At 41.8% G+C, this 24,808-nt stretch overlaps 1 protein-coding gene across 2 annotated transcripts in view; it reads left to right on the top strand.

The window, feature by feature from the left end:
- Positions 1-24,808, top strand: part of PRKG1 (protein kinase cGMP-dependent 1) — a 1,174,671-nt gene that overhangs the window by 422,540 nt on the left and 727,323 nt on the right. For both annotated transcript variants that reach the window (XM_026014785.2, XM_026014784.2), the window contains exon 3: positions 12,002-12,115. In XM_026014785.2, the coding sequence (XP_025870570.1) occupies positions 12,002-12,115 (114 nt within the window). The remainder of the gene's footprint in view (positions 1-12,001; positions 12,116-24,808) is intronic.

Genomic DNA, 24,808 nt, shown 5'->3' with positions numbered 1-24,808 from the left:
GTTTTTTTTTAATATCCAAGATAAAATTTATAATTTTATAGTTTCCATTAAAACAGCGTATCTAGATTTTTTCCTTTTTTTTAATTATCAAATTTGTGCTGATTAAGCCAACATTCCCCCTGTCCCTCCTATGACCAAAGATATATTAATAAAATAATTCTCTAAGGTGAGAGGCAGGCCAGATGGCTAGGGAAGCAATTACAGTTAGTTGACAAACAATGAGATGGGATCCATGATTTTGGACTTGTCAGAAGTAATGCAACAAGCTTGTCTTGCTTTACAGTGTTCTCTCATAAATCCACTTCATTTTCTCTTCGGTAAATTCTGGGGCATTGATGATGGTTATTAATACCATGGGAAGACTCTATTAGGAATCTAGAGGATTATTCATTTAGCCAGGGGTTCTTTCTCTCTCTCTCTCTCTCTCTCTTTTGGTGCCAGGGACCGCTATGGAAGTCTGATTCATGGAGACCTCATTTCAACATATTTTTAAGGGCCTAAAGTTGTATATTTTAGATTTCCAAGAAAATCCATTATACCCCAAATCAATAAATTGTAAAAGTTCTGATTTGCTAATACATGTGTATTTTTTAACGCATTAAATAATAAGATCTGACACCGTGTCTAAGAACTATTATGAATTTGAAGCAATATTTAAAGATATCTACAGCTGTCGTACAATAACAAAAATGTGATTTCTGTTGGTAACAGCATCCTAAGTACCGTTAAACCATAATGCAGTTTGTTACTATGGAAAATATGAAGGCTTGATCTAAGTTCTCAGCCCCCTGACTTCCATTTGGTTAAGGACCTTTGAACTAGACCATGAAGTCTGAAACCCAGAATGACTTTGAGGGCTCTTCAAACTCAGGTTAATTTAGAGAAGATCCTGGGCAGTGGGAAGATTGGACACACCATGCTAGGCATTTGAGTTTGACCTTAGAGACACTAGTGTGAGTTTCTTAGGAGGGGGTATCATCAGAATAATAGTCAAGGTAGGTGATTTATTCTTTTTGCTCTGTAGTTTGGGGGCAGAGAATCTAGGGAAGGAGCCATGTCCATTGTGAACAGGTCTTACAGGAGAATTAAGGGACAGATTGGGAAGCTGACCCATGCTCACTCTAAGAGGTATTTATAGTCATCGATTGTGTGACATGCAGGTGACTGGCTGTCCTTACTTAGTCCCAGAGTGAAGTTGGGAAGCCATGTATGGTGATTTGGGAAGGAAAATGAGGTCATACATGATGACAAGGTCACTCTGCTCAAGGGAGTAAGGACAGTTTTTCTAGGAAGAGGGAGGAACCAAAGCATCTCTGATTCCTAAATATTCTTGTCCAGGATAATAAAACACTAACACGATTGGTCTTCTAATTGAGCAATTACTACGTCCCTGTGCAAAATCCTCAGGTTTTTAACAGCTTTATTGGGGTATGAGTCACAACCCATACAATTTACCCTCTAATATGAGCCTGAGTCCACCTTATTTTGTTGTGTGTGGTACGGGGATGGTGGTGGTGGTGGTAGTAGTGGTGGTGGTCGTGGTGGTCATGGCGGTGGTGAAGGCTGTATCTTCCTTGCTTGGGCAGTAGCTTTCAACCCAAATCCTCCCACGGCTAACCTGCCCCAGGCTATTTGGATGACAGCTTTTGAGAGAATACATTCAAATGCTCTTTTTCATGCTTTTATAGATGTTTAGAGTATTTTGCACCATAGATAGTTGTTACATTTTTTTTTTCCCTCTGCTTCTTAAAAATGTGAAGGTAGGTAAGTGGTCACCATGTACTCTGGAGAATCCTGGGCCTTGCATAAAGGGGAAGAAATACGTGATGTTACAACAAATGTAGATATTTTAAACTGTCAAATATTCTCCTTGTGAGACATGTACTACTGGATAAAATAAACTACAGTAGTACTTCCATAAGTGGAGTTGGGAGGTGAACCCTTTCAATTGGTGTTTTTCTTACGGGCTGAGAAAAAAATGCCTTCTTGGCAATTTTGGGCAATTGCCAAGACAATGGTCTTTCTTGTGAACCAATTGCCTTTTTCGATAGGCAACATGGTTAAAATGAAATCCTAAGGCTTTCCTGCAAGCATGATCACGGTCATCCTGGTCCCCCTCACGAATAATTCAGTCTGTCACCGGTGAGTATCCGCTGAGCCCTGCCATGTATGCAACCAGGCGTTAAGTGGTTGCCCCTCCATCAGCTGGGGGCTCCCCAATATTTGTGGAAAGTCCACACCAAGCTTTTGCATACGTGTCACACATGAATCTATGAAGCAGGTCGTGAAGGTCCCCATCACAGCCACACAGAAGCCGGGTGCCCAGTGATCACCATGTCTAGAGCTGCGTGAACCCACAAGGCAACTTAGACATGATTTCAAAACCTTTCCTCCTCCGGCCTCCAGCAGTCATACAGAGCTAAACAAAGGTGTCAGAGGAGCTTGGAAAAGGACCTCCTCTCCCACTGAAGCCACATTCACTCACGTGTTGACAGTGATACGTTCCTAGCTGCAAGTGAAATTGGATGAAACACTCTTTAAAAATCTGCAAACTCCCAAGACTTCTATTTCTCACAATTGCTTGATTTAGATAATTCCCCCCGGATGTCTGCTCCTCCGCTCCAGCACCGGCCTGGGCCCATCCAAGCAGGGCATCTTCCCCGCAAGCCCCTCTCCCAAACCCTGCACACCAGAAACCTGTGGAGCAGACTAACTTGGGCAGAAGGGGAGGATATTACTTCTGGCAACAAGTAGAAGAATATTGCATAGTAGCCACTTGTTTTCCTGAAATCTGAAGCTTTCCTTACTGGCCCCTTACTTGGCAATGCCCAGCTTCCTGCCCATGTCCCGCCTTGGCTCCTGTATCTCTCTGCTCTTTCCAGATCCTAAATGTGATAAGCCGACCTCCTGGGAGCCTGCTTCAAGCCTTCCTTGAAACTGCCTTTTTTTTTTTTTTTTTGTCTAAAGGAAATTTTAAGAACAACTCAGTCTATATCTTCCTCTTGCTACAAGCATAATCTAATTACCATAACCCTATAAAATACGATACTATTCTCACAAATCTGTAGTGAGGTCATCGAGACAGAGTTCTTAATCTCTTCAAGATCCCCCAGCCCGTGGGTGCTCCCACCAGGGCCTGGTATTCTCAAGTGTGTCTGGAAAAGGCTGCCACTCCAGCATCCGTAGGATATTCTTGTACGTCTTGCTTCGAAATGTTCTGTGCTTCTATTTCAGATGACATCTGCTGGGGAAAATTATCCAGTAAATAGCTTTGTGGCTGCATTCAATCCACTGGCAGTGCAGTTTGCTTAAATATTGCAACCTGGTGTGTCGACCTTTTTTTTTTTTTTTTTTTTAGCTTGCAGTTTACATCTGGTGGAGGTTAAATAACAAATAGTGGAAATAAAGATTTTCCCTTTAACTGTAGGGTATGCATGTGCATGGGTTCTAGCAGGTGCTCTCCGTGTTGGGGCGCCCCTCCCGTCTGGGGTGGGATGCTGCTTTGTTGTGGGGCCGTGCATCCTAGGGTGGTTGGTAGTCCCTCTGGCTTCTGGCAACTGGGTGCCTGTAGGAAACCTGCCCTCGAGCTGTGGCCACCAGAATTGTTTTCAGAGGTTACCAAAAATGTCCCCCAATTAAGGACCACGGTCTTACAGTGAGGTCTCCCAAGCTTATAAATATATATTATAAATATATATATATTCATTTATTTATTTATTATATTATTTATTTTTAATATTACATTATTAAATATATATTATTTTAATATTTTAAATATATATTATTTTAATATATTTTAATATATATTTTTAAAATATATATATTTTAAAGATTTTATTTATTTATTCATGAGAGACACAGAGAGAGGCAGAGACATAGGCCAAGGGAGAAGCAGGCTCCCTGCAGGGAGCCCGATGCAGGACTTGATCCCAGGACCCTGGGGTCATGCCTTGAGCTGAAGGCAGACGCTCAACCACTGGAACACCCAAGCGTCCATCCCAAGCTTATATATTAAAGCAAAACAAAAACACATTGGGTGCCCACAAGTCTGAGTCGGTTAACGGTGCTTTTGCCATGTCCCTATCTTGAAGGAACAATGGAACTGGCCATTCGCTGTTGAGGCTAATTGAAGGTGCTCATGAATTATAGAAATGAGAGAGCAAGCAGGCATTCTATATTGCTGGAATTATGCTTAATAAACTTGACTTAATTAAGACAGATTATCTGTCACACTCTCGTATGCTCAGGGAACGGGTCCCTCTGCTCTCCTCTCCTCCTGTGTGTGTCTGTCCTCTGCCCTAGCTGTTCTCATCACTAGAAATTGAGCTAGAGATTTCTTATCACTATAAATTGAAATTAGTCCGCAGACAGTCATCCAGTGCTTTTTGTACACTTTAGAGTGCTAGGATTTTAAAACACAGTGTGTGCAAGCATTAGAGACGTGGGATGCCCGTGGAATCCTTCGAGAAGCCTCTTCATAGCCCGTAAGCGGTTGACCTGCGATGGTTTCCATGTGTTCTCTCTTCTTTAAATATCTCCCAGGGCAGAAATGTGCAACGTACGTCGCTCCTTCCACATTCCCATTTTGATGATTCAGGTGATGCTCTAGACCCAAATTGCTTAAATTTCATTGTTTCCTCATATAGGCTTCTTTTGTCAATATGTGTATATGCCCTATGACCTCAGAGATAGAAACAAATGAAATTCAGGCACCTGAATATGCAAGTCATGGTTCTCTCTCTCTCTGTCTCTCTCTCTCTCTCTGTGTGTGTGTGTGTGTATGTGTGTGTGTGTGTGTCTTTCCTTCTCTCTCCATCTCCATAAGTCAGACAGTCAGATTTTTAGTTCTGGACACCTCATTTATGTTTTTGAGTCTCGTTGCCAAGAGTAACTATGACGATTTTATCTCCTATTCACATATATATCGATCTGTTGTAATTTAGTGTAATGAAAAATTGTGTCAAGGGTATTTATAGCAGTCGTGACCAGGAAGGGAATCAGATGTGCCTAATTGAAGCAGAAACAAAGGTCTTCACTCCTAGATCTCCAGCGAGCCTCTTAAACCTCAGACTCTCTTGCATTTCATTTAGGTTAACTGGTATGTTCATGCTCCCCGGAAAAATTCTTGCTCTGACCATGTCAGACAGAGAAAGGTGACTTCTTTGAATGATAAGCTTGGTCTCAACCAAAGTAGTTTAAGAACCTGATGGTTCTAGAAACTATTATAACACAAATTGTTTAGGGAAAAACCCAAACCAAAACAAACCTTCTCTCCAAACCCCCACCCCCACCCCTCAAGAGAAAACTACTAAGCAAAATCTGTAACTGGAAGTGGGTGGCACAGACTTTGGGAGAAAGACATGAAAACAGGGCAGTTTCCCACAGGCTTTCGCTCACTGGCCAAAGAATGGTTTTCAGTCATCCAGATTAACACCTCATCTAAGGAGCAACGGTTTAGATCCAGAGAGACCTTGACTATTTGGAGTTGAAAGCAATCTTGAAAGGAAAACTGATAAGGCGCTGACCTACTGTCATTCTTTAATTCAAGAGCAAACTCCCGTCTCCTAGGGAGGCTGTCTTTTTCCTTCTTGCTGGCTTTCAAAAGACCCATCTCAAGGGAGTACAGGTTTGAAGGGGATGTCTCAGAATCTAGTCTGTCCCTGGCAGGTGGATGGGTTTACCCTGTAGCCCGTGGCAGCCTTAGCAATTTCTGCTTTCTTCCCCAGATTGAAACCCCTCACATTGAACATGACCCTGTCAGGCAGAGCAGACCTAAGAGTATCCCTAATCCATTAGGAACGCAGAAAAGTAAGGGCTAACGATCCTCATCCCAAGAGGGAACATATATTCTTCTTCTCTCTGTGAGATGATGGATGTTAACAGAGTTTACTGTGGTCATGATTTAGCATTAGATGTTACGAAAGGCCTTATGCTACCCACCTTGAATTAATACTGTGCTCTCTGCCAATTACATCTTTTTAAAACAACAACAAAAATATTTTATTTATTTATTCATGAGAGACCCAGAGAGAGAGGCAGAGACACAGAGAGAGAAGCAGGCTCGATGCAGGGAGCCCGATGTGGACTCGATCCCGAGACCCCGGGATCATGACCTGAGCCAAAGGCAGATGCTCAACCACCAAGCCCCCCAGGTGTCCCTCTCTGCCAGTTACATCTTGATAAAACTGAACAAAGGCAAAAGAACAGATCCATAAGCAAACCTCGTCTCCTGGAGGACACACACCTGTGCTGCTGGCAACACAGCTCAACCACCACATGCTGGACGTCCCTGTTGAATCTAGTAACTACAGAAACCCGTTTAAAGAGTTGATAATGTAGAATCTGTGATCTCAAACCTACAAAATCAGGAAGGTGTCGTCCAACAGCTTGGAGGAGGGAGGTGATGGGACCTTTGCTATAACACCTGTCTGCCTATAATGGACAATCAAGTTGTCCTGAATGTTCCAACCAAGGTTATTGGAACTAAGCACAGAGTGCTCGTAATTAGGTTATTGCCAGCCATTCTATTTCAGCCCGCCAGTAATAAATCTCTAAGCTGATTTGCCTTATCATGAAAGTCCTTATGGCACAAAACCACAGGTTAGTAAGAAACCCATAAAGATAAACAAAGCCAGGCGATTCAGGGTCTCCCTGTGAACTCAGTTTCTTTTTATTTATGGGGCCTACTGATTCTTATGAAAGCCAGACAAAACTATGGATACGTTATAATGGATCTCTTAACTCTTAGCATCTCCCAAGGGGGCACTTAACTGTGATGCCAAAAAGCAGGAGGTGGGCTCATTTTTGCTCAAGGTGGCAAGTGTCAGGACTTAGGACTCAGCCCATTCCATCCCAGATGGGCATTTGGTACCTGAAGTAGAATAAAAAATGCATTCAAGGGGGGCACCTGGGCGGCTCAGTCGGTGAAGCGTCTGCCTTAAGCTCAGGTCATGCCCTCAGGGTCCTGGGATGAAGCCCCACGGTGGGCTCCTTCCTCAGCGAGGGGTCTGCTTCTCCCTCCCCCTCCACCCCTCCCCCTGCTCCTTGTACTCTCTTTCTCCTTCAAATAAATAGAATCTTTAAAAAAACACATTGAAGGTAGTATAAAACCTTCAATTATTCATCCTAATTACAGGGATGATAATAGCTGAATGAAGCTATAACCCTGAAATCTTATCTTAGCCAACATCTCTCCTGTAAGCAACTAACACCTTAGCAAAATCCAAATAGAAATGATTTGAATGTTTTGTGTGTGTGTGGTGGAGACGGTGCACGGTAAAAATAATACCAATATAATACCATATTTTTCTAAAGCAAAAATGAATAAAAATAACAGAAGTGGATATATAGATGGACCACATTCTGGATTGTCATTAGTTTGCCCAAATAACAGTTCTAATAACCTCTAGTCATTGTCAAGTTCAGTTAGGGAAAATGATGGAAAAGTCTAAAACTTTGCTAGGACATTCTGAAAATGTCTTTTTGCTACTCTTGAAGAAAAAAAAAAGTCTTTGATTTGGAATCTACCATATTAGAAAATTAAAGTATTAAGCAGTCATGAATAAATGCTAATGAATCTCTGTGATTTCTTTAAGAGAAATAGAAATTACATTAATCAATGCTGACCTGTAGAAAACTCATCAAAATGCACTTCTGAAGTTAATAGCAAATTAAAATTATATAAAAAAAAACCTCTCCAAGCTGGGTTCTTTCTAAGTTGGTATAAGCCTCTGGCAAAAGCATGCTCTATTTTGAGTCCAAATGGCTTTTTCCCCGATTTGTTTTACCCACGTTATTCCCCTCACCACCAACCTGAGCACACGTAGGCCTACCTCCTTTCTGGGCAACTGAAGTTGATTTAAACCAAACCTCGAAGATAACCAGAGAGTGGAAAAAAGGGTAGAGGAAGAACAGGACTAGGTGAGTCACTTCAGGACGGCTCTGGTGTCCAACTAGGGGCCTTAAAAGCTGCAAGGACATCGATGAGGTGGGAAGAGGGAACTGGTGCATGCAGTAGGCCCGTGACGGTCTTATTCTTCGTGTTCGTAAGTTTACTACATGTTTTGTACTTGGAAATCATTTGTGAAGTATAATCACTTCTAGTTTTGTGAAGTATAATCACTTCTCAAGGTTGCTGTGTGGGGCAGCGAAGGAGCTTGACCATATTCAAACTTCGCATCAATAACTTGCATTACTGGGCTCTTGGAAATCAGAACACTTTCCCGCGTCTCTGAAAGAGCTCTCTAATTAATGCCATGTCTGTACCCAACTTGTTTTTAGCACCCAGTTGATCCTGCCTCCCTGAATTACTTACTCCACCCACACGGCAGGTATGAGGAAAGAGGAAAAGTGATCATGCTGCGATTCAGAGTAACATTTTTCAAACACTGTGCTTTTGTTTACCAGTTAGATAATTCTGTCCAACAAGTGTTTTCTGGACCATTCTCATCTATCATAGGCGCTCAGATTCTTACCTTCCTTGGCTATTGTGAATATACTGAATCTGTTGTACCTGACTTAACCTGGAAAAGGTGTTTTACATCCAAATTTCTATTTCTCGAATACAATCTGTTCTAGTAAATCTCTTCTTAATTTTTTTTTGCTACTTTAATTAATATGGACTATATCCCTCTGTTACCAACATTAATTACTCATATGTAGGAGTATTTATCATACATATGCTTATTTATTCCTATCTTTACATATATACACATGTATAATTATTCATACGGTTTAAAAAATGAGTTTGACATGAACAAATTAGGCAAATATGAAATAAGACCAGGGAAATGAGTTGGAGCTGGAAATGTATTCGTGCACACATCTCCTGCCCCAAAGTCTTTTTTTTTTTTTAAGATTTTATTTATTTATTCATGAGAGAGAGAGAGAGAGAGAGGCAGAGACATAGGCAGAGGGAGAAGCAGGCTCCATGCAGGGAGCCCGATGCGGGACTCGATCCTGGGTCTCCAGGATCATGCCCTGGGCTGTGAAGGCAGGTGCTCAACCGCTGAGCCACCCAGGTGCCCCTGCCCCAAAGTCTTTTAGAGCTTTCTAGAGATTGTATCTCGAAGGAAATATGATCAATTATAAGACTAGCTCTCAAGTGAAGTCTATCAGTGCTATAAGAGCATTGTTTTTCAGAGCATCAGGCCCAAGTACGGTGGTCATTGTGGTGTAGGGACAGTTACAACTTCCCAGAGTGGGGAATATCTGGATTTTATTAATTAGCTTTGGTGTGACGGGTCCACAGATATCCTTCAAGAAGCCACTGAGCTAAAATAAGAATCCTATGTTTCTTATCTTTTGTTAGTTGAGAAGCCCTAATTGTCAAACTGTCCAGTAGGATTCTTTTTTTTAAAAAAAGATTTTATTTATTTATTTGAGAGAGAGAAAGACGAGCAGGGGAAGAGGAAAAGAGAGAATCAGACTCTCCGCTGAGCAGGGACTTTGATCCTGGGACCCTAAGATCATGACCTGAGCTGAAGGAAAATGCTCAACTGACTGAATCCCCCATATGCCCCAGCAAGGTTCTTAGTACTGTTCTTGCTCCTATGGGTCCCTTTCCACCAAAGACTTCTAGCTAGGGACCCAAAGGGACCGGGAGGCAGACTTGTACAAAATCAGTTATGTATGGAAGCTCTTTGGACATTAATCATTTTGCTCTCACTTCTTTTAATATAATTGAAGCTAGAGCTTTAAAGTCAAGACTGGAAAGTGGTTACGTTGCCATTCGTGGGAGTCTCCACCATAAGATGAGACTTGCTGAAGCAATGCCACGTCCAGTGTTGGCTGCGTGTGGCCAGGTGAGGGAGAGGACAGAGAGAGTACATTCTGTGACTTCCTGAATTTCCATTTTCTTCTTTGGGTTTAATATTGATTTGAGCCTCAAAGCTCTCAAACATGCACACCCTCTCCCCTCCCCCATAGAGAATCTGAAACAAATACTTTTTTTTCCATTAAAAAAAAAGAAAAACTACAAATCTACCAACTTACATAGACTTGATTGGTTTCTGTAACAGACAATAGAAGAATGTATTTCAGTATGATCTAGTAAGCTCTCCCACCTTTTAGATAAGAGATAAATGAAAGTAACACCCGTAATTAGAGCTAGTATTTACTGATCATTTGCTATATGCTGGACATTGTGCTCAGCATTGCCCCTGCTTTAATTGTTTCATTTTATCAACCACCCGATGATATAGTGCTTTCCTTTTACCAACTTTATTAATGAAGAAACCAGGGCATGGAGAAATTAGTGACCCCCCCCCCCCCCCGCAAGATCGCAAGGCTCGTAAGAAACAGATAAGAGAACCAGGATTTAACTCCTGGTCTGACTTTTAATGACACATAAATCTCCTAACCCCATTAGCTCCCAAGCCTATTTCTCATTCTTAAGCAGCAGATGAAATTCGTAAGGGGACAGGCTCACCATTGAAAGGGAAAGGGCTACATGCCACAGGGACGAGGGACATCTGAGGTTTAGGAAAATATAGATTTACTTGGCTGGTATCCCAAGAAAGAGTCTTCTTTTCTGCCGTTGAGAAGGAAGTCATGACCAAGCTAGGCTAAATTTTGAGTGGCCAGATCCACCTTAGAAAATACATCAAAACTTTCAGAATCGTTGGATCTGTTCATTCCTGGGTAACTTCATCACGCACAGAGGAGGTGCACACACACAGTTCAAGAGTAGTGAATAGATCTTGTGTGAAATTTTATCCTAATTACTGTGAAATTCTCTCTCCCCTGTTACCATTTACATGAAATGGTGTTCAGGGTAGAAAGAACAATGTTCTCTGAAAGGCTGATGTCTCATGACTGGTAGGTACGTGGATTACACTTTCCCAAAAAGTTCTTTGATACTGCAGGTTTTATCTCAATAGGTATTTAAAGAACTCAACACATACATGGACCCTATGATTTTACAAATCTTATTGCTTATTGATACTGGGGGTTGATTTCTTCAGTTTATTTTTTTTAAGTGGGAGTGTGTTTAAAGCCCAAACTCTAAAAAGTTAAGTATTAGAGTAAACACGTAGATACAGGAACAATCATAAAGTCGATGCCTGTAGGTCTGAAGTTTGGAGAAAACTTGGTAGCATTAGCTCATCTCATTCTTTCACTAGCTCATGCCAAGCGGAAGGCTCTTCTGTAGACTCTGGATAAGAAACTTGGAAGAATAATAAAGTGTGGGGGAGTGTTAATCTGGAATGGATTGTGTTACCCATTTTATATTCAATCCCCCACCCCACTCTGTTGTGTGAGGTGATAGTATAAAGCTGCACCTTTTTTTGAAAACCTACTACTTTCGTTTCCCTCACGGATCGCATCTGCCTTCCTTACAGGCACCAATGTCCAGCCACAGTCCGTGTCCTTGGCTCCTTCCTTCCTTAGCATTTCATTTCCGAAGTCCTTTGTGGAACATAAATGGTCCTAATACCTCTTTTTCCACCCCCATAACCCTCCTAGTTTGTTTTTCCTTACAGTGTTGCTGGTCTAGGAAGCGTATAAAACAGTTTTGGCCAAGTCAGATAAGATGCTTAAAAATAAAAGATACGATGAGCTGCAATTAAACAGTGCCCAAGGGTCAAAGCAATCTCCCTTCCCATAATAGCTGTGCTTTACTCCAATGAGAATCCCCACGTGTGAAGTGTGCCGTAGAAGATAGCACGCGCTTACTCAGGTTTTCGCTCAGATTCAGAAAATGACATGAAAATCGGAATTACCATACTTTTCTAATATTGTATTTGGAAAAACACACGTTTACCTTGTTGTCTTTTTCTGGGGCTTGCTTTCAGTCTTACACCAGATTAGTTTAAAGAAGGGTGGGATTTCTTAATGCGATTTATTGCATTTCTTGCATTGCATCTGGGTGAAGGCTTGTTGTCCACTGGTAATTCCTTTGCAGTTTTAAAGATGAGCCTCGTACTCCTCGTTGCATATTGAAAATGCAACAAATGGAGCCGTGCAAGAGGATTAAAATGATGTTGTCTCTTCCTTTCAGACGGTAAGGTTGAAGTCACGAAAGAAGGTGTGAAGCTGTGTACCATGGGGCCAGGAAAAGTGTTCGGGGAGTTGGCGATTCTTTACAACTGTACCCGGACGGCGACCGTCAAGAGTAAGACTGTTTGCTTTTTTTGCAAATACTTTCAATGTCTTTTTCCCTAGACCTTTGCGATAATGATTAACGTGCCTCTTGATTTAGTCTTTGTAATTTCGCGAATCTGTATTTCAAGGCTCACCTTGCCATACGGTCGATCTGTGTGTTTGCTCTCCCAAGGGAGGATCCACAATCTGTTCCGCGTAACTTGTATCTTATCACTGACTTATGGAAGGTACTCTTTTCACCTGGAATTCTTACCGAGGAAGCCTTAACAGAATGTCACAACTCTCTAAATCAAACAGAAGTAAGACCTTTCCTCTCTCTGCTTTTAAAGCTTCACACTAATACTTAAGGAATTTTTACGTATCTGCCTATTTTGGGTTACAGTCCCCCATAAATTCCACTTGTTCATTCAGTGGTTTAGAAAAAAATTTAAAGGAGAAATGTCCTTCATCTCGTTCAAACATCAGCAAGCGAGACATATCCTGAATTCTAAAGTCGTGTCTGAGTCTATATTCTTGTCTTCAGCTGCTCATCAAGCTGTATATTATAGTATTTTTCTTTTCTACTGATTGGCTTATTTTAAATCAGGGCAATAAAGCAGCTTGTTTCCCTAATTTTACATGTATGTGTATATATGATTTCTCTAGCAACTTTCATTACTCGGTAGAAACAGCTGCAGTAGTTGGGAGGGTGGAGGAAAGGGTGGATGGAACGAGTGTGTAATGAACAGAGCCGAACGCAAAAGCCAACACTGGAAGGTCCGTTGCATCTTTAGGCAGATGTATGTCATGTTGGAAATGTCCTGACCAGAGAATCCTGTGGATGATTGCAATCATGCATCACTTTGATTAGGTTTGGTTATTTTAAAAAAAGAAAAAAAAATGGAGAATGACAGATCATCCATTAGTTTAGCTGGATGCCATTTATATATTGGGGTTCCTTTTCCTCAGAAGTGTGGCATGTGGGTAACAGTATGACACTGAATCTTGGATTATTAGGAACTCAGAAGGCACAGGCGCCCAGAATCCCAGAAACTCTCCTGCATGTCCTGTTAGCGAATCACCTTTTTATTCATTGAAGTCGCTAAGACCTCAGTTGCAGTTGGGGCCTTTATAGGATGAGTCCTTCTTGACATTTGATTCTTCATCTTTGAAAGCACAAAACTCCTTTGATTGATCGGCACCGCCAGGTTTTTATTTTATGTGATCATTTAATTACATGACTCAAAGAATCATGAAGCCCAGTGAAGCATAACAGAATCTGCCACAATTTTAACTAGCTTAAAAAGTACCTTAAGCAGAAAAAAAGAGTAGTCATGATGACACTATTAAGTGAAACGGATTAGACAACCATGCCACATTTTTATGAGAAATACATTCCTTGTAGGTCAAAAGGCCGGAAGGACACATTTTGATTAGAACAGGCCTTCTCAGAATTGTGAGTGGTGAATTGGGAATATCTTAAAATATTTCAGCCTTGTGTACTGCTCATTTAATTCTAATGAAAACCACAATTCCAAAAAGGTCAACAATTGGTAATAACATGTGCTTAATCTTTTGAAACTTTGAATTATTAAAGAAATACTTCGGATAGATTAAATAATGTATTTAGATGAATTTTACGGCAAAGGTTGTTTTTTTTTTTCCTAAGATGATTGCTTTGCTTTGTAAAAATGTATTAGGTTCCTATTAAATGGTGCTCATCTGCAGTAGCCTCTATTGTACTCAGGTTTCATGAATTTAAATATACACTTTTGAATCAGATTCAGTGGGAAGGAAGTAGGTGTCAAATGCAAATTATAATCCTAACTATTTGGGGCTGTGGGGAGAACATGTACATCAAAGAAAATGAGTAATGGAGCATGGTCTTTAACAGACACAGAGAAGGCGCACATGCACACGTGTGTGTGTGTGTGTGTGTGTGTGTGTGTGTGTGTGTGTTTCTTCATGGTCACTTAACATGTGGAGGTGTGTTAAGAAAAGGGCATACAGTTGATGGAGTGCAGATCTTCTCTGCATTGAGAGGTGCAAAGATTTGTGCATGAGTAAGGAACAATACCTACCACCAAGATTCTCTGAAATTCGTGTAAAGAACTATAAGGCGTGAATAATGACTATTTCTTGTTGAGGACCTTTTGTCCCGTCTCTTACACCATCCAGAGAGATTATACTTGTGACCATGGTCTTTAAATACCACTTTAAATTTATGTGTATTTATTTATTTTTTATTTATTTTAAAGATTTTTATTTATTTATTCATGAGAGACACACAGAGAGAGGCAGAGACACAGGCAGAGGGAGAAGCAGGCTCCATGCAGGGAGCCCAATGCGGGACTCAATCCTGGGACCCCAGGATCACACCTTGGGCCGAAGGCAGATGCTCAACCGCTGAGTCACCCAGAGACCCCCTAAATTTATGTTTAAATTAGACTTTCAAGCTGATCACTTTATAATTCTGGTTAGGTTCCATCACGGACGCTACTTTTACCAAATGACCACAGAATGTAACCCGCCCCACCCCTGCCTTCGCCCGCCCCATGCCATCTTACTCATTATGTGTGCTATTTCAAAATGTCCATACTTGGCTCTTTAGATCCAGTCATTTCTCAGGATTCAGGATTTTGCTGACCCTTGTCCATTTCTTCCTAAGCATCATTTTGCCAGGAATGACCGTGTAGAGTGACTTTCGAAATAGATTCACCCACTTGCGTGTGAGTCTCAAGTCCGAGGAGACCGCCCATCTACTCAATAGCTTGTCTCTTGGTGCCTCTTTCTTCCTCACTTAGATGGGTTGTGACCCCCTTTCTCTCAACACCACCGCCTTTATTCCATGATGCCTTTCTCCTTCCTTTCTCCCTCATCAGCCTGAAAGCTGCCTAGCATTGTAATGCATTTTTAATCTCACAGTGGTAACTAAATCCTGGGTGACATTCAGGAGCTTCTCAATGTACATGAGTCATTTCTTGTTCAAAAGAGCACTTTTTTGAAGTTTTATCAGGCCATGAATAAATAAATCCCAGTGACTTCCTGCTAACAAAGATGATTCTATTACCTGTGGGTGGATTTATTTATTTATTTATTTATTTATTTATTTATTTATTTATTTATTTTAGCTTAGGGTATCAAAAAAGTTGTTTTCTTATTAAAGTTACAGATTCGCAGATGCTATAAAATAGAATAAGCTTGTTCGTAATGCTTCAACTGAAAGAAGCACCAGAGTGGTTTGACACAAGTCCTTTGTTTTTCATCTGGGGAGAAATCAATTGTCATTCCTCTGGAAATAAATAAATGTATACCACTGGTTATTATGGTAACACCAGCAGAGTGATCTGATAGCACCAAGAATAGCAATTTTTAAAATTGAAGCCATAATGACAGGCAAAGAAAACCTCATACAGTGGTGCAGGAAATCTAAAGTCAGAGTTTATTCCTGTCTTATAAAACATCACCATTGATTTTTCCCCCCTGGGGAATGAGTATATCAAAATACATAAAATTAACATTTTGTTGGAAACAAATATAACAAATGTCTTGAGGTTATTCATGGCTTAAACAGCCTCAAGGTTTCTTTAACTGTGACGTGAACATGGCCACTTGGATTGCCTATCCCAACCCAAACACTCCCCCGATGCCACAGGAAGAAAAAAAAATTGTTATCTCTCATTTTCACAACACCAAACAATGTATCCGACGGTGTTTGAACTTCACATTTTAGCTAAATATTTTGGGCTTGTGCAGATAAAAGAGTTTTACTATTGATTTTCAGACCTCACAAAGGTTAGGGACTTCTAAGACATCCATTTAATACCCTTGGCTCCGTCAATTCCCATACTTGGAAACATATTCCCATCTCTTTCTAAAATGTCACTTCTGGTCGAGGTTTTACTTTTCACCACCCTCACAGCTAATGCAGCATCAATTTACACTCACCCTGGGCCTCTCACCTTGCTTCTGTGCCCAAGGTTCTTAAAAATCACACACGCACACACACACACACACACACACACACACACACACTCACGGAAACATTGAAGTTGCTGGAAACTTAAAAATAGAATGGAAAGGCATTTACCTCACAGTGAGCAAATTGCCCTGCATGTGGATTTGCAAGGATATTTATGCTATTGTCTTGTTTTACCTGGATTCCCCACAACCAGTTCTCCCAATGACGCAGGGATGTTTTTGTGGTTTGCTTTCTATGCCTCTTTGCTCCCAACATGAATTGGGGTATTTTTGCTTGAAGATACTGAATGGAAGTCTGTTCCTCCTACTTTCAGTGTCTGGCTCACAAATCCCCAACCTCAGGCAGTGTATTCTTCAAACAGTCTCATTCAAATAGATTCCAGTAAAACTCAAACCTTCCCTTTGTAAGAAAACCTCTCACTACCAGCTTAAGTTGAAACCCTACAAAACTATCTGCAAAATTTGTCTTGGGGGTGGGGAGGGAGGCTCTTTTATGAATGTCCTTGAGCAAAATATGTGAGTTATTATTTTTCCTTATATTATTTATAGCAAGTATTTTAAGATTCCTCAGATACTAAAATGCTTAAGTACTAACATAAAAAGAGCCTAAACATCCTACAAGAAATCCGACAAATTGATGACTTCAGTAACATCTGCTAAAAATATCTTTCTGCCTTTGCTTTTGAATACTTTTGAGCTTACCTAAGCTTTCCTAGGATATTTGTACAGGGGGAGTTGACTAATTAAGATATTTCAGTATGTCGTGGACATTTTAAGAACAAAGTTCAGGGGTACCATCACTTGGTTGAGCTCTGCCTTGGGTTCAGGTCATGATCTCAGGGTCCTGGAATCCAGGCCTGCATTGGGCTCCCTGCCCAGTGGGGAGTCTGCTTCTCTCTCTCCCTCTGCTCTGGCTCCTGCTGCTCTCACTCTCTCTCTCTCTCCATCTTTCAAATAAATACATAAAATATTAAAAAAAAAAAAAGAACAGAAGGTTGGGATTTTTCAGTTGATTTTTTTTATTTAAAAAAATTTGAGTCTATGCAGTAAAATGGCTTGCACATTCCTGTGTAGCCTTGTTTCAAACCTGTTATTTGACCTGACTGAGAAAAATCTGCCAACTATCAAAAAAAGAAAACACAAAACAAAACCACTGAAGAATGAGGGGGAAAAAAATGAAGATTTGATTAAGGTTTCTTGTTCAAATACTTCTGTGTTGTAAATGTAATACTTACAAGGTCAGCAGTGCCTCTTATCCATAAAGGCACAAAAGAGACGTATGCCAATTTTACTAGTACAAAGGAATCCTGGCTAAAGCTCTTCTAATGGCTGTAAGCCTTAAATATGAAGATGATTGAGTCAAGAAGTGAGCAGTTAGACGCTGTGTAGGAAATATCGTTGTGTAGTGCCATGAAGCATCGTTTATGACAAAGTTACGTTCACTTGTGGGCATGGAGCAACACGGTCTGGGAGTAGCGACGGTTGTCCTGTGTGCGGTTATTACCTGGGGTTTTAATGAGCAGCTCGGAGCCCAGACTATGCTCCCTGCACCCATAGCACAAAAGCAGAGGAGATAAGTATGCTAATGAGAACGTCTCTGTGCTGCCTTCAAGGCCAATTAAAAAGATGCAGGCTTTGCATTCTCCTAGTCTAATGCCTGCCACCTACCAAGAATCCTGAAAGGAAAGGAGAAACAAAGGAAATTTAGGCTGATGATGACCAGAAATGTGACCCTGATTACAAAAGGCATGTCCAGGAACTGCCCCGGGGGACTTGTCATCTTGGACAACAGAACAATGATCCAGCCGCATCTTGGAGAAGCAGGTACCCTTTTAAGTGAGCGAGACAATATTCTTTTCAGTAAACTGTTCTTATCACATTTGTCTATTAAAGAATCCTGTGAAATTAGTAACATAAATCCAATTATGTCATCCCTGAGAAACAGATCTCTTTATTAAGGGAATCAATTCACTAAGTACCAGTCTAAGTACCGGACTAACGAAAGCTATTTAATCTCATTTCTATATGGTTTAACTGAAATAAAAGTGAATTTCAGAGAAGAAAGCAGTGAAGTACAATGTTTTTCTTTTTTTTTTCTAAGATTTTATTTTTAAATAATCTCTTCACCCAACGTGGAGCTCAAACTTACAATCCTGAGATCAAGAGTCACACGCCCCACCGACTCCGACAGAGCCAACCAGGCGCCTTCATGTTTTTCTTTTATAGGCTGAATGTTTTTTTCTAGTCCTGATGGGAATTGTTATAGTCAGAATTTATTTGACTTATATTTATCTACTTCCAAAGAAATATTTCAGTTCAGTAATGTCTAGGCTTGGTAGATAGGCATATGTTAGCAGTGCTTCTTGGGGGAAGACAGGAATACCTTTTATCATCAAAGGAGGGCAATACTACTTAATTCCTTCCTGTGGCTAGATAAATATCCCCTCTCTCGCCTTTAATTAATGGAGTACCTTGAGTGTTCCCTATATCTAGAGAATAGTCAGGCTTTAACTGACGGGATATTTATTTTTAAGGATCACAGATAATTTAATAGTAAATATAATGATGGATGAGGAAGCCTGATTTATACTTTATTTTATTTTTTTCAGCAGCTTCTTTAATCTTGCAGAATTTTCTATGAAGGCTGGCACCATAAAAAGCTCCCACATGGGGGTGCCTGGCTGGCTCAGTTGGTAGAGCATGTGACTCTTGACCTCAGGGTCATGAGTTCAAGGCCCACATTAGACATAGAGCAAACATTAAAAAATAAACAATTAAAACTAATATAGTCAAAAAAAAAGAAAAGAAAAGCTCTTACACAATGTAAAGGTTGTGTATCTTTTGGTAATACTGAATCTTCATTTATTCAACAATTTGGTAAGAGGTAATTTTAGTATTTACTCAGCTGATTGAAAGAAGGAAAAGCAAAGTATTGACATAGGTCAATATTGTATATTATGTAATTATTACTTTTTAAAAAATGAAACATTCCTCTCCATGGATTGTGATGGAGGCTCAGCAGGAACAAGGAATAAGAGCAGAGGACATTTGAAGGCTGTGAGTGACGCCTAAGATCAGAGCTCTTGGACATGGCATAGCGTTACCCTAGTTTTATTGCTGGAGCAACTGATTTTAAGCGACTGGTCCCGGTCACGTAGCTGTGTGGTTAGAGGGAGGTCCGGGAGCATGACACGGCTTTGCTCTGCTGTTGTCATAAGTGTTTATGTTTCATCTGCAGTGGCTCATTTTGCTTTGAGACACAAGTGCATCTGTAGGACTACCTCTATTGACCTAAGGCTTCAGGCTTTATTTCCACCAGAAAAAAAAAAAAAAAAAAAAGGTTATGCAGCATGTTATAATTGTGGGTTTTTTAAATTTTTAAACTGTAACATACGGACCCACATTAACAACATCTGTTACAAAAGGATGAATCCTGTGATATAATGAAGGGAGAATCATAAGCTTAAAGCCTCAGAGACCCATACCAAGCAATCTGAACCAATTGCAGGATCTAGATTTTGTAGTGTATTGAGACACTTGAGGGTCTCTTGCAGTGAAACTGTATGGTTCAACATTTGAGACATCACTAAGTAGCTATATACTTCTTTTATGAAGTCTATCAATGAATCTCCGTAATGTAAGAATTACAAAAATTCAAACAGCTATTCAGAAACATTTAATAAAGGAACTTTTCGTTTTATTTTTTGTTACATATCAACTCTATTAAAAGAAAAAAAATTAAGACACACGACAAACATGTTTACTTTTGTTTTCCCTGGAGGAAAAACAGTCTCAGCAATTCATTGGTCAATCTGAACAGCCACTATTTTTTAAAGATTTTATACATTTATTCATGAGAGATGCACAGGAAGAGGCAGAGACACAGGCACAGGGAGAAGCAGGCTCCATGCAGGGAGCCCGATGCAGGATTCGATCCCAGGACCCTGGGGTCACGCCCTGAGCCAAAGGCAGACGCTCAACCACTGAGCCACCCAGGTGTCCCGAGTAACCATCCTTCTTATGGGATGCTCTTTGTTGAGTGGATACTCTTCTAAGTCATCATGGTAACAGTGCTTTATAGTTTACAACCTGTGACTCGGGCATTATCTAACGCGATCCTCAGAATATCCCAATCTAGTAGGTGAGAGAAGTTGTCTCATCTCCCGATGAGAAAGTAGAGGCCGAGATCATGGAATCCATCAATGCTACTTCATTTACAAACTGAAGCCAGTTTCAGGAGGCATCCCTTCCTCCCTTTCCTCAAACGTGTGTAGACCTTTGAGTGAAGTTTGTAAAATGCCTACTTGCCACGCACATACACGTGGACTCTGGGTTAAGGAACTTCGAGTGTTTTCTACAACGTTTATCACAGTGTGGAGTCTGGAACTGCCAGGCATCCCCTGGGCACCTGTTAGAAGATGCCAGAGCTTTTGCATTTCTGTCAATGCAGCGGATCTGTGTGGTGGGTCACAGCCATCTGTGTGAGGAAGTCCTCCAGGTGGTTCTCAAGCATCCCGAGTTTGAGGACCACTGATCTGCACCCTACAGGTGCATTATTTGTATTAACCTTCAAACAACACACGCTTCCTTGCATTGAATTGTCAATATTGAAATATTTAAGAGAAAATTACAGACACCATATATTTGCTATTATTCTGAGCGTCATTGTAGGGTTTTTTAAAATCTCCTTGCTATTTTGTTGCCTTTAAGCATCAATATTGAAGAAAAGTTGTGTGTTTCTTTTAAGGAGTGAAACACAGCATCAGTGGAAGACTACCAGCATTGTGCCCATTATTAACATATTCTTTTGAAGAATAGTGAGAAGTAAAATGAAAAGAAGAACAGGTTGAGAGGGAAGGAAAAAATTAAAAAATCATGGACTGCTGGGCTATGTTGTGAAGAGGAACAGCTTTTAGATTTATTGAATGTGATAGCTAAGATGCTGATGGGAAAACAGAACAAAGAAAAAAGTTTCATTTGACTTTTGTTGTTCTTTGTCATAGTCACGGATGTAATTTGGATTCGGCAAAAACGAATACGGACGGGCATTTCTAAGAGAACGAGAGGCCCGGAGATGTCTGAATGAGTAGAGTGCCTTTCAGTGTTGGGTTGAATCCAGTCCATTGGGCCCAAGAGTGGAAAAGGTCCTTTATAGCCTGTGTTGGGGGTCATTGATCTAATTCATGGTGAGGGGCCCGGCAGTGCTAGGTGGATTGCAGATCTCTTAGCGTCTAATAATTGGCAGACAGGGCGATTGTATTACAGTCATTGAGAAAGACTCGTAGAGCTCTGAGAGCTGGTGTGTGGCAGGTGGCCCATTTCTGCGGAGGTCTGAGGGAAATGACGGTGTACCACGAATGTGGCAGTAGATGCTCGGAAAGGCAGAGAGGAGAGGGCCGAGAAAGCGTAGGGCCTTCGGAAGCCAGACAGTATTTTCTGTAGCTACGTGTTCTTTACACTTTGTTTTCTCTGAGGGATAATCTGCTTTGCTAAGCGTATGCACTTTATGCCCTCATCATTCCCCCCACTGGTAGTAAACAACTTTTTATTGATTTGAAAGCATTGTTGTCTGTACATTTTCTGAACGCGATCACACAGTATTGTGCGAACTGTCTTCACGACCGAACTCTTTTCTTGTTTTGTTTCTAAAGTCGAAATCTCGCGGAGGCCTTTTGTGTGTGAAGTTTACAGGAGCAGATTTTGCTGGTTCCAGATGGGGGAACGGCCTCCGGGAACCTCGTCTAGTGGCTCTGTACCCCCTTACTCTCATCCCTGGATTCAGCACGTCTGTGGCTTGTTTTGGGGGGTGGGGGTTCGGATAGCTTAGCTCTAATTAAATCTAAGGGTACTTGGCGTATCTAAGCAGTGGCCATTCTTGATAAGCTATCTTCATGTACTTAGGAGGTAGTTTTGGAACATTGGTGAGGTCCAGAGACAAAGGCCAAGAAAGTATTCTTGAGACACCTCTGGTGCAAAAAAGGCCTGGCTATTGTCAAACTAATGTCTTTTTTCCCTCTGGTAAGGCCTTAATATGAAGATAGTTAAGATCTTTCTAGAGGAACGTTATATACTCAAGTATTTGTCAATGGGCTGCAGGTTAAGAGGACATTTTCCTTTACTTACATTCCCTTCTGCCTCTGTTTCCCCCGTCACTCATGGAGGGGAGGGTGATGTTAGGGCTCCAGGAAGTTGACTCTCTGGGTCTCTGCGAGTTAGGCTGTGGATAAGAATCCTTTTTTCCTTGTCACTCACCGAGACACTGGTGAACTGGTGGAGACCGATGTCCTACAGGACTGGGATCTTTGTCATTCAGCTGTTTGCTTTGTCCTTCCCTTAGTTTTAGGGCCTCCAGGAGCACCTGGGGAATGTCACATGTATCCCAGCTTGGGCGGGAGTAGGGAGGGTGTAAGCTCGTGCTGTGTCCTCACCTGCCTTCTGCTCCCTCATCACATACCCTGGCCCTGTGCACCGGCTCTAACCTTCACGGTGGCCCCGTTCCCCAGGGATCAATGACAACATTGCACGGGTGAGGCCCCAGAGCTGCAGAAGGTTTGAGTAACTTCCTTACGCTCCCACACCTAGACTGCCAACCTGTACCTCTCTCCTTGGCAGTTCCCACCTAGCCGTTGAATTGTATCCTCTCATCTTGGTTCCTGGCACTTGATAGATGAAGATCCAACTTCCTATCTGTACTGTCATTTATCAGGAATTTCTTTCTTCAAAAAAAAAAAAAAAAAAAAGGGAATTTCTTTCTCTTTTTTTTTTCCTAAAGATTTTGATTATTTATTTGAGAGAGAGACAGACAGCAGAGCCAGAGAGAGTGCATGAGCTGGGGGGAGTGGCAGAGGGAGAGGAAGAAACAGACTCCTCAGGTGAGCAGGGATCCCAACTGGGGGGACCCTGAGATCATGACCTGAGCTGAGGGCAGATGCTCAACCGACTAAGCCTCCCAGGTGCCCTCATCTGGATTTTCTTAGACTCGTGTCAGATCCTTGAAGCCCTGCCACACACACCGGAGAGCATCACAGAGGGAGGGCATAGCCCTACAATTCAAGCATTTGTAACCTAGTTGGAGAGACTGGATAAAGAGATTATGAGGAATCCTGGCAATCAAGAGACTTTGGAAACTAGAGGAATTCTGGGGGCAGAGAAATGGCCCTGGGCTGACATGCACAAGCTTTGTGGAGATGGAAACTGACCTGTGCCCAAATCAGAGAGTAGATTAGTTCAGAGGAGAGAGTCTAGAACCCTATTGCATGGGTTCAGATTCTCTGCCACAAGCTCTGTGCCCTTTGGAAAATAATGGGTCTCCATTCTTCTTGGGCCTCCATTTTTTTTTTTACCTTGATTTTATTTTTTGAAGATTTTATTTATTTATTCATGAGAGACACACACAGAGAGAGGCAGAGACACAGGCAGAGGGAGACGCAGGCTCCCTGTGGGGAGCCCGATGCAGGACTCGATCCCAGGACCCCGGGGTCATGCCGTGAACTGAAGGCAGACACTCCACCGCTGAGCCACCTGGGCATCCCTGTTCTTTTACCTTTAAAGTAGGAAGGACCTATCTTATAATTATGGCAAAGATTAAATAAAGGACTCTGTGAATGGCTTAGTGCGACACCAGCATGGAATGCACTCGATAAGCACTCACCTGTTCCTTTCCAGTTGTCTTTACAACTAAAACTATAAAAGCGTGAAAGGATAATGTCATAGTTGGGGCCTTCATCATCTGCAGAACCTGAGATGTGCCACTAAGGGACCCAGAGCACAGTCTGAAGGCCATAGGTAGAGAAGTGTAGAAAAGGGAGCCTGTTCCAGAGGCTGACATCCCTGGAAAGGTCGCACATCCTGAGAGACACCTCCTTTCGCCAGTGCGAGTTCCCAGGGAAGTCGGTGCAGGTGTGTTCATTGAATGAAGTGGTACAAGAAGCCCCAACATCAAACCCAGAGTACAGGTATGGGTGTTGGGGGTTGCAGCGAGATGGCGCTTCTGTTGGGAGGGAGGCGGGCCTTTAGACGGTGTGGAAGCAAAGAGCATCGTGTGGGCTGGGTCATCTTGCCCTCCCTTCCCTCCTGGGTTGATTCTCAAGACGCCCATGAGAAATGTGTGTGTTTGTGGTATGTGTGTGCATCCCCGAGTGGGCGCCTAGAGCATCCAGGCCTTGGGCAGGTTAACGATGGACAGCTATTGCACGTGCTTTTATTTATTTATTTATTTTAAAGATTTTATTTATTTATTCATGAAAGACACAGAGAGAGAGAGAGAGAGAGAGAGAGGCAGACACCCAGGCAGAGGGAGAAGCAGGCTCCTCGCAGGGAGCCTGACATGGTACTCGATCCCGGGTCGCCAGGATCACGCCCTGGGCCAAAGGCAGGCGCTAAACCACTGAGCCACCTGCACGTGCTTTTAAAATGTCGATTATTTTCCAAAGTAATATGTCAGACAGATGACACCTGTAGTTTTTATGGTAAGGTGTAGCCTGAAAATTCAAGACTCCTGGTGTCGGTTCGTTTGTACCCTTTGAATGCCGCAGGAAAGAGCATGCATCTTTTCCGTATTGGCCACGGCCTTTCTGGGTAAGGATGCTGGCGATGGCCAGAGTTAGAAGAATGACTGAAATCCTTTGTCGACCCCACCCTGTCCCACCTGCAGATGAAGCTCCTTGTATCCCCGGCCCAAACCTCAGCCTTTCATCTGTGTTTGAACTGAGCAATTCCTGGTTCCCCTAAAGTCAGTTACCCC

The sequence above is a fragment of the Vulpes vulpes genome, chromosome 10 (genome assembly GCF_048418805.1).
Source record: "Vulpes vulpes isolate BD-2025 chromosome 10, VulVul3, whole genome shotgun sequence".
Lineage (NCBI taxonomy): Eukaryota > Metazoa > Chordata > Mammalia > Carnivora > Canidae > Vulpes > Vulpes vulpes.
The sequence above is the reverse complement of the archived record's forward strand: the minus strand, read 5'-3'. Positions and strand labels throughout refer to the sequence as shown.